The sequence below is a fragment of the Gekko japonicus genome, unplaced genomic scaffold (assembly GCF_001447785.1).
Source record: "Gekko japonicus isolate JY-2015 unplaced genomic scaffold, Gekko_japonicus_V1.1 scaffold1091, whole genome shotgun sequence".
Lineage (NCBI taxonomy): Eukaryota > Metazoa > Chordata > Lepidosauria > Squamata > Gekkonidae > Gekko > Gekko japonicus.
In genome coordinates, this window is record NW_015177044.1 from 252,668 (window position 1) to 263,427 (window position 10,760).

The 10,760-nt window shown below is 45.7% G+C and overlaps 1 protein-coding gene across 1 annotated transcript in view; it reads right to left on the reverse strand.

Moving 5' to 3' along the window:
* LOC107124590 (rab11 family-interacting protein 4-like) overlaps positions 1 to 9,543 on the reverse strand; it is a gene marked incomplete at its 3' end in the record, with an annotated part of 256,480 nt that extends 246,937 nt beyond the window's left edge. The window contains exon 1 of the mRNA XM_015428080.1: positions 9,391 to 9,543. Coding sequence (XP_015283566.1) covers positions 9,391 to 9,543 — 153 coding nt within the window. The remainder of the gene's footprint in view (positions 1 to 9,390) is intronic.
* Between the last annotated feature and the right edge of the window lie 1,217 nt (positions 9,544 to 10,760).

Consider the following 10,760-nt stretch of genomic DNA (forward strand, 5'->3'; position numbering starts at 1 on the left):
TATATATATATAAGAGAGAGAAATGATTTGGAAAATATTTGAACACCTTGTCTTAAAATATTTTATTCATCATGTTAAAATAAAACGTTGTGCAAGTAAAAAGGTGGAGAGGAGAATGATGTTACCTGCTTTGGTCCCCATTGCAGAGAAAGACTAATTTTCCTCCTGGGAAACTGTTGCCAATCTCCAGGTGAGGGCTGGAGATCACTTAGAATTACAACTGTTTTCCAGACGGCAGAGATCAGTTCCCCTGGAGAAAATGGTGGACTGTGTCCTTATATCCTGCTGAGATGCCCCCCCATGACAGCCAATGTGATGTGGCAGTCAGGGCTTCAGAGTACAGTGGAGGCTGCAGGTGGGGGTGGAGATGGAAGGCTGAAGAGTGAGCGGGAAATAAAGGTAGGTTGATGATTGGCTGGGAAGGAGATAGGGTTGCCAACTCCAGGTGGGAAATTCCTGGAGATTTGAAGGATGGAGCCTGGAGAGAGTGAGGTTTCAGGAGGGGTGGGACCTCTGACAGGTAGAATGCCATAGACCCCACCCTCCAAACCAGCCAGTCCCTCTTGGGGAACCATTGTTGCCAATCTCCAGGTGGGGGCTGGAGATCACTCAGAATTACAACAGTTCTTCAGGTAGCAGAGATCAGTTCCTCTGGAGAAAATGGGGGACTCAGTGTCATAATGCCCTGCTGAAGTCACCACAGCAAATTGACACTGAGTGCCCAAGGCCGGGGCACCTGCCCAGAGCCTCTTTCTAGATCTCGTTGTATTTATTTCCACAACGAGCCTTATTCCTAGTAGGAAATAAAACCGAAGAGAGGCATTTGTGTGTGACTGAGCATTCTGGCCCTTGCAGACTTTGCATTAAAAGTGATTTGAGCAACAACATTGCTTCATGACTCATGCATCAAAATGTTCTCATGATACAGCCCAACTTTGTGGCACGGCCAAACACAGATTATGACAGGGTATGGGTTGCTAGTTTTTAAACCGAGGTCAAAGAAGACGGGGACGGCAAAGGATGAGATGGTTAGACAGTGTCAGCGATGCAACGAACATGAAATTGAGCCAACTTCGGAGGGCGGCGGAAGACAGGAGAGCCTGGCGGGAGATTGTCCATGGGGTCGCGAAGAGTCGGACTCGACTGTGCGACTGAACAACAAAATCCAGCACTGTACCTACCTATTGGAGAGGTTTGGTTATAATAAATCAAACATCTAAACCCCAAGCAGAAATTCAGTAGATGAAGCTTTTCCCTGAGTGGAGGTGTTGAGATAGGAAACGCTTCACCTGTTGACTTTCCCTGCCTATATAGCTGTTATAAGTAATAGGAGCCAAGCTAGGAGAAAAACTGCACCCCACTCAGTCACAACAAAGATACACAGTTGCCTAGCTGAATGTACAAATAAAGTGAGTAAACATGAATAATTAATAAAATTATGGGTTGGTTCCAGTGGAAAGATTCCGGCAAGAGAACGGAGTGACTTTTGCCAATTCCCCCTCCTACGGCAGATGTCCAACTCTCTTCTCAGGCTGTTTCTCAAGTGGGGGTCTGCCCCCTTGAGGCAGCATTTTGTGAAGCAGTTCGGACATCAGCAATGGGACAAGGCAGTGAACTCCCACTCCACTGACAGAGATGTTACACAAATTTCACTCCATTGGCAAAGATGTTACACATGATCCAAACCAACATACTGAACACTGAAACCATAAAAATAAGAACCATCACATTATCATCATAAACAGGTCCACCAATCCAGTCAAAACAGGACCAGTGTGAGACCATATGCTAATGACAGAATGTTTGTGGCAGATCATGCTCAGTGCTTTATTAGAAGACTAGGAAAAAGACTCGTTGTGGAAATAAATCCAACGGCCTCTAGAAAGAGGCTCTGGGTGAGTGCCCCGACCTTGGTCACTCAGTGTCAATTTGCTGTGGCGACCTCAGCAGGGTATAATGACACTGAGTCCACCATTTTCTCCAGTGGAACTGATCTCTGCTACCTAAAGAACAGTTGTAATTTTGAGTGATCCCCAGAATAAGAAACAAGCATTGAACCTAGGTACCTCACCACATGGGTTAAACACAGATTCTCTAATAGAGATAATAAATCTCCACCAAATACTGTGAAAAACAGACATATGTAGTTCATTTCAGATGTTGAGGACATTTTTATCATGCTGATTCTCCAAGGAGATCAGGCCTGAGTACATCATTCTCCCCTCTTGCATTATATCCTCACAACAACAACCCTGTGAGGTAGGTTAGGTTGGCAATGACCAACCCAGTGTCACTTGGTAAACTTCATACCGTAGTGGGGATTTGAACTCAGGTCTCCTGGACTCCTGTCTGACCCTCTAACCGCAGTGATCCAGAGCTTCCTGAAGTCAGAGCCATGCAGCTTTTGACTCCTATTTGTGTCTCATTTACAGCAACAGTTAAAAGTGCGGCTGACCAATCAGAAAAAAATTAACTCAAATCTGCTTTGGCATCCTCAACATAATCGTAAGATGATCTCTGCTGATCCAGCGGCTGCTGAAGAGGCAGGGGGGCCAGCAACAAAGTTGGCAGCCCTAATAAAATTTTGACAAATAATTAAGTAAATGGTTTTTTGGTCCTTCTAAGCACTGTAATTTTCTATTATACTGTTACGTGAAAAGGTTTACCTGGGCTTAAAAGAAAACACACTTGGCGAATCTTCAGCCACAAACTTAACTGTAAACACTCTTCCTCCTTTGGAGGGGGGTAAAATAAACCAATGAATAATTTCTGGAAGGGTTCTCATTTATAAACATCCCATTCTGACAAAGGCTGCATTCTGCAACTTCCATCACACAACATACCATTCACTCAACACCAGGTCATTTTTACAGCATTTTTAATTGGCAGAGTGCATTAAAATGTTAAGAAGGTACTTGTTGCTCTAGTACTAAAATAAAGAGGTCCAGACTTGAATGCCCCCAAGAGTCTGCCTGGGCAGGGCTACCAGCTGCCTGGAGCAGTCGTGGCGAACCTATGGCACAGGTGCCAGAGGTGGCACTCAGAGCTCTCTCTGTGGGCACACGTGCCATCGCCCCAGCCAGGCCCAGACCATCATTAAAGTGTTGAATTCTCTGCTTTCCTTACTTTGTTTGGATCATCTTAAGTTAATGTATGAGTTGTTTTTTCTAAAGTAAAACCTCAGTATTCAGGTTAAATTGCCGTCTTGGCACTTTGCGATAAATAAGTGGGTTTTGGGTCGCAGTTTGGGCACTCAGTCTCTAAAAGGTTCACCATCACTGGCCTAGAGGAAAAGCACATTCTGACCTTTCACAAAGTCTTGTTTACCTGGTGATTTTTACTTACCTGCACGCCAGTAGAAAACCCTACAGTTTGGAGCTACATATAAGCCGCTGTGAGCTCTTTGCAGAGGGAGAGCAGAGAGAAGACGCATAACAATTGTACAATTTGTATTAGACAGCAACTGCAGCCATACATGAATTCATAGAGATCTAAGATATAGTGTCGCCAACATGTTGTCAATGGCCAGTGCAGTGCAATAAACCCATTAGCAAATAGATACATATGCAGCACATAAGTAAACATGAGCCGCATGGAAGTAGACATGGAGCCACATGAGCCATGAGGAAAGGTGGGCTATAAGTATTTAAACAGAGTAAAGCCTTTGCTGCACCTGTGAAATGGCAGAGAAATACAACCCCCCACCACCACCCTCATGAAATTTTCTAATACAGAAGTTAGGAAAAAGCCAAAAAGGGCCACCCGATTTAAAGCAAATACTCCGAACAATTGAAAATAAATATGATTTAAGATATATGCAAAACCAAAATCGAAAGTGATCCAAAATGCTATAGTTACATATAAAATGAATCACTAAATGCTCAAGTTTCAAACAGGAGTAGTTATGTAATTAAATATTAATTAGCAACTGAGAGAGATCTTTCGGGATATCTTGCACATGGTAAAACAGGGTCAACCGTGGCAGAGATGGGCCTTGAGCCACACATCCACCTCGGTGCTGCTCGACCTCTCACAGTTCATAAGCACTTAGCCATATCTCTGTCCCTCCCCAGACATATTTAGCTCAATCCACAAACAGGGCCATCTTTACTTCAGCTGTTTCCATTTCATATGGACAGTTCACACACACACACATGGGACATAAGCTAATCTTGCTTGGGGATACTGCTTGACATCTTGAATCCTTCTCTGATTCTTTGCAGATTTTCTGAGTTAAAAGGCACTCTTAAGACCTAAGCTGCCACGCAGCATAGTGTCCACCCCAGAAATTTCACAGCCTCCTTGAGCAGATAGGAAATGAATACAGCTAAGAACATGATGGAGATATAAGAAACATATTAAGCCGGGCAGTAATTTGTTCTGTATTCTACAGTGTTCCAGACACTGATAACGATAGCAGCAGGATTGTTTTTCTGTGGACAAAGTTTTTCTCTGCTTCCAGCCGGAAAAACTGGTCTAGCATTACACAAATAGGCATAGCAGGCCTTGCCTGGGACATTTTTTTGACCAAGGAGCCATGTTGTGTCATCTGAGAGGTGCAACCAAGGATCCCTTGAAAAGGCAAAGGAATGGAGCACTATACCAGCAGGTGCCATTAACTATTCCCAATTCCCAATGCTACCAGCCTCCAGTCAGAAGTGGATGAACACAACCAGAAGAAGAGTAGGTGACGAAGCAGCACATGACACCAGCAATGCTAAGCTCAACCCAAACCACATCGAAAGGATCAGGAGTCCACCTTTGCACTGATGCAACCTCAAAGCCAGCCAGTCTTTTAACACCCGTGGCTCAGAAGCCCCAAACTGCTCACAGGACACTGAAAATCCCAGTCTGGTGCACAAGTGAAACCAGCACAGCTGGTTTCATAGGTGCCCCATAGGATGAGAGTGACAGACTCCACGTGCCTCTCCTTGGCCACCCGTTAGGCAGACGTTGGTCACCAGACTCTCTAGAATTGACACCTGCCAGGACCCACTATTCCAGTGATGGCGAACCTTTTAGAGACCGAGTGCCCAAACTGTGACCCAGAACCCACTTATTTATCACAAAGTGCCAATGCAGCAATTTAACCTGAAGACTGAGGTTTTACTTTAGAAAAAACAACTCATACATTAACTTAAGATGATCCAAACAAAGTAAGGACAGCAATCCCAAATGCTTTCATTTACTTAAAATTATTTGGCAGAGAATTCAACACTTTAATGATGGTCTGGGCCTGGCTGGGGCGATGGCACGCGTGCCCGCAGAGAGGGCTCTGAGTGCCCCCCTCTGCCACCCGTGCCATAGGTTCGCCACCACTGCACTATTCAAACTGTTGCTGGACTGAAGCAAACGGCCTTCACCCCATGGGCAGCTGAAGCATCTCATGGAATGCAGGTAAACTCATCTCACCTGGTAAACATACATCTTGTTCTTTAGCCTCTAGGTTCATCAGCCAGCCGGGCAAAGTCTAAAACATGCAAATGGGACGTTTCCCAACACTTAGTAGTATAGGTGGGGGAAAACTTTAAATATAAAACACACATCAATTTTGCATTCCAAAGTAAAAGTTTTCCTGCAGTTCAGAGAAACTAGTTAGCCACTGTGTGAGACAGGATGCTGGACTAGGTGGTCCCCCATCTCCCGTTTCTGGGTGGATAGTTAAACTGAGTTCTTGCCCATTTAAGTAATTGTGACTGCTTTAAATGGATTTGGGGTTTTATTGCTCTTATTTGTGAACCACCCAGAGTAATTTTTAAAGTGGAAAAGTGGTGTACAAGCAGCCTAAAATAAGCAATGAAACACTCCGAAATTCTGTTTGTTGGAGGGGGGGGGGGAGTTCTATAATCAAGGCCCAAACTGGCATCCAGCCCTCACTCTTGCAATGCAACAGCTCCTCTCTAAATGTTTGTTGTTGTTTTTTTTAATTGACAGCTTGGCTTCCCATTAAGCCCAGTTCTACATTTTGCTTTGTTACATCCAGGAACTCAGGAAAGCTGCAGGGCAAGTAGGGTTGCCAGCTGTCCCGGAGGGGGAAAAAATGTCCTGTCACACATTCACATAAAGCTTCCTTATACTGAACCTGACCCTTGGTCCATCAAAGTCAGTACTGTCTACTGAGACTGGTAGCAACTCTTCAGGGTTTCAGAGCTCTTTCACATCACCTGCTACCTAATCCTTAATGGAAGATGCCAAAGCTTGAACCTGGAAGACCTTCTGCATACTTCTACTACTGACCACATTCCCCCCCACTCCTTACCAGAGGCTTGATGGGATGTAGTTTACCAGGTGATATTATTTCCCTCCATGCCATGAAAGGCTTCAGCTGCCCATTTCCATACCACTGAGTCCCTGCTAAACGGGCAGGGCAGTTTTACCCAAGCCTGTTGGCAACCCCAAGTGAAAGCTTGGTGCCCTTTGTATTCTGCAAAACCAGAGCTTCCGCAGAGAGAACATCTTTTTTTAATCAAGCAAGCAAGCTAAAGCCATGAATCCTGAAAAACACTCAAGGCAACATAACTGCATTTTGAGGCAGCTACTGCTCAAGCGATAGAGTAGAAAAAAAGAATCCATGGGTTGCAAACCAAAAAGCCAAAACATCCAACCCAGTTTTGACGGCTAGCAGGCCCATCAAACTCCAAAATTAAGGTATGGCCTTGAAATCACTTATATTCTAGAGCTACCTACCTGAGCTAAACTACGTCAGGAAAGCGGATCTCAAGTTGCATGTTAATTATGATTATTTACTTCATTTATAGCCTCTCTTTCTCACTGAGACTTGAGGCAGATTACAAAAATATGAAAAGCAATTCAAACAAACAGCAAAGATCTCTAAATTAAAAAACGCAGACCACCAGCCCCTCCCACTGATTTCAGATGAAGCTAAGAAGAGCCCAGATAAGACCACTGATCCATCTAATCTACCATTTCACTTCACACAGTGACCAAACAGTTGTCATGGAGGACTAAATAACAAGACCAGATGTTGCTCCCTAGCATTGGTATTCAGAGGTTTGCTGCCTTTCAGTACAGGAGTTCTCTTTAGTGGCCATGGCTACTAACCATTGATGGCCCCATCCTGAATGTGCCTAGTCCCCCTTTACTGCCATCCATGCTAATGGTAATTTCTGTAATTCACACAGTATATACATGCATACATCATAAGAAGAACTCTACTAGATCAGACCAATATAGTCTATCTAGTCCAGCATCCTGACTCACACATTGGCCAAACAGTTCCTCTGGAGGGCCAACAACAGGGCATAGAGGCCAAGACCTTCCCCTGATGTTGCCTCCTGGCTCTGGGATTCAAAGGATTAGTGCATCTGAATGTGATGGTTCCCCTCAGTCACCATGGCTAGTAGTAGTAATCAAGTGTAGGTTCCCCTCAGTCACCATGGCTTGTAGCAGTAATCAAGTGGACACTGTACACAGAAGCCCCATTCACAAGTTACAGAGAACACACATATGACCTGCATGTACATGTTTAACCTGTTTGTAAGAAAGAGTCAATGAGTGTTCACTTTCCAAATAAAACTGGGGACCAGTAGCTGGATAAATGTGAGGTTTCAATCACACTTTAGTTAAACATGTGTTGAATGTAACATGAGAATTACTCAACTCACATAAAGATAAGCAAATGTACATTGTACATGGATTGTACCTGCATTCATTGTAAATTGTGAACAGAATATATGTCCTTTGGCAGTGAATTCCACTGAAACAGATAATTGCTTCAAAGTCCCTCTGGCTCTGGCCCTGCTTTTTATACTGGAGCAAGACTACAGACCTCGGTGGTACGCCACACGAGCAGCAGGAGGAAGACAACAATAGCAAATACTATGAAATTGATTAAGCACACCAAAGTCTTAAGCTAAACCAATAAGGGTGGTAATTCAAAGTTCCTCCTTGCCTGAAGGCTGCTTGAGAGAAAGAGAATTCTATTTACATTCTGTAATATAAAAATAGATTGAACCAGAGCTTTGCCCTACGGATATTGACATTCTTAGCAAAATCACCCAATGAAACCAGTAAATTGATAGTGAAATTAGGCAATAAAAAACAGCAGGTAAAAGTTGTGTGTTTGTAGCCTGGAGAAAATAAGAATGTTTGGCTCACTAGGAGATGATAAAGGATGGTGACAGAATCCAGAGGCAACTAAATCAACCCAAGACCCCCCAAATGTGGAACAAAGTCTAAGAAAAAGGGGGGAAAGTACAATGGCTCATTGAAACCACAGTGATGACGTTATTCTCACGGTTCTCAGTAATTCATATCAATGCCAATAATTGCTTTAAAGTACAGTGCACATCAGCTGCTCACCCAAGGCCAGTCAGTCATGTGCTGCTACCGTGTACAGGATTCAAGAACATAAATGCACCTAATGGGTCATCTGGTGGCCTAATCAGAATCCCACAGCAGCAGTCCGCAATTCAAGCCAGTCGACCCGTTCTCCACAGATGGGTCTTTCTGTTCTACGGCACTGTACATTTCCATGGGGTTTACTACTACAAAACTGGTATTATACATATCCCTATCATCTTTTTTACAGACTTGTATTCCACTGTGGGTCTCTAGCACAGTAGTGTGTGTGTGTGTGTGCGCAGTGATGGGAGTAGGCAATGGCAAACCACCTCTCAGGCTCTTGCCTGGAAAACCCCATAAGGGGTCACCATAAGTTGACTGCAACTTTGGGGGGGAATTTTGTGTATGTGTGTGTGTGCCTGGAAGTCAAGGGGGGAAGACGATCTCTAGTAGGGCTCGGACATTTCAGAGAGGTGGCTTCCTATTGCCTGCCTCTGCGTCCCAGCCCTGGTATTCCTTGGAGGTCTCCCTTCCAAGTACTTTCCAGGGTCGGCCCTGCTTAGCTTCTGAGACCTGACAAGATAGGGTTTGCCTGGGCAATCCAGGTCAGGGCAAGACAGTTGCAAGTTGATGGCCAAAACAAAAGGAAAAAGGTGGCTGGGTGGGAGTCTATTTATTGTTAAGCATCTATTGGAGCTCGTTTTCTAAAAAGAGGCCACCAGGGTTCAAGGTGCCTCTTTTGCCCCATCTCAATTTTGTGGTGACTTCAACAGGGGGGGGTGGCATTTTGCACATGCTCAAAGGAACCCTACTTGACATATTTCAGGACCAAACCTAGCTGCCCCAAACATTTCCCAGTTCTGTTCTGCCTGGCACTTGACTACAAGACTGGTGTCATTCTTGCGTGTGCTCAATTGGTGTGTGTGGGTGGGGGGGCAATATGATTCAAAGAGGGCTCACACCGGGAAGAGCAGTACCTGGCTCCCTGACGGGTAGACCGCAGGTGCACAGAGAAGCTCTTGCCCCGCGGGCCCGCCGCGATTCCTCCCCCCGCCTGGGCCCTCGCTGCCCGGCCAGCCCCCTTACCTCCTCCTCTTGGCCAAACTGCAGCCCCAGGGCCACGAAGTGCTCCACCCGGATGAAGCCGTCGGCGTCCTCATCGCACACATCGAAGACCTCCTTGAGCTTCCGCAGGAACTGCATCAGACTCGGCGGCTCCCCGAGGCCAGCGGGCTCCATGGCGCCCTTCGGCGCTTGCTTAGCTGGAGGCGGCCGGGGAGAGGCTCCCCCCCAGCACCGCAGGAGCCATGATCGCGAGCGGCTCGTGCCGCTGCCCTTCGCCGGAGCAGCCAGCCGATGACATCAGCAGAGGGAGGAGCGAGCGAGCGAGCGGCGCGGGCGGGCGGCGAGGGAGAGAGGAAGGAGACAATGGAAGCGGGAGGGACGGAAGGATGCACATCAAAGGAATCCGCGGGGAGGGGAGCGCCGCCCCGTGGGTACCACCAGGAGCTCGCGGGGAAAGCACCCCCTATCTCGGCCCTGGAGATTCGCCTTCAATGTATCCCTCCGTCACCGTTTAGTAAATCCACCAGTCTGCATCTTCACGACGGGTAACTGATTAGAAGTCTAGATGCGTGAGCGAAATGGGGGGCACTTTGGAGGGGGACACATACAATAATCCTCCTTGACACCCCGTAACCACTCTGTTATACCTACAGGCGGATTAGGGTAGGGTGGATCCTTCCACTCTTTTCAATACTGGTTTGATTGTAAGAATTCTAGTCCATATGAAGTGGTAAAGCGAATGGAATCCAGATTAATCGTGCAAAGGTAAAATCCTGGAAAGGCAGTACATAAAATTCCCTAAATAAATAATACCCTGACATGGGGGGGGGGAGCAATCTATTTTCTAACTGCCTGGATTGTGAGCATAATAGGGTTACTAAAAGCGTATTATGTAGTGACTGATCTGTGCCGATGTGATGCCACCCCTGGGCAAGTTTAATTAAACACAGCTTCATCGGCTTTTATCCCCAGAACCTGTATCAAGTGCAAGGAATGAGCTTCACCCAGAACATAGAGAGTGGGACATTAAGGCCATGGTTCTATATAAGACTTAGTAGGGGACAGGCCCCATGAAATTCAGTGACATTTGTTTCTGATTAAACATGCATAGGTTTGGGGCTGTACTGAAGGAAACTAGTAGGACATTGTTGTCTCCTGCTAAGGGAAAGTATGGTACAATCCTGAACACCTTTCCTCAAAAGGGAGCCCACTAAGCTAGTAAGTATGTTTATTTTTATTTAGCACCTTTTTATCTCACCCTTCCACCAAGGAGCTCAAAATAACATTAGGGTAGCCTGAAGAAAAATAAAATGACAGGCCCAACCAAGGTTACCAAGCAAACGTCATGGCAGAACTGGGATCTGAACGTGGATTTCCCAAATTCTAGTCCA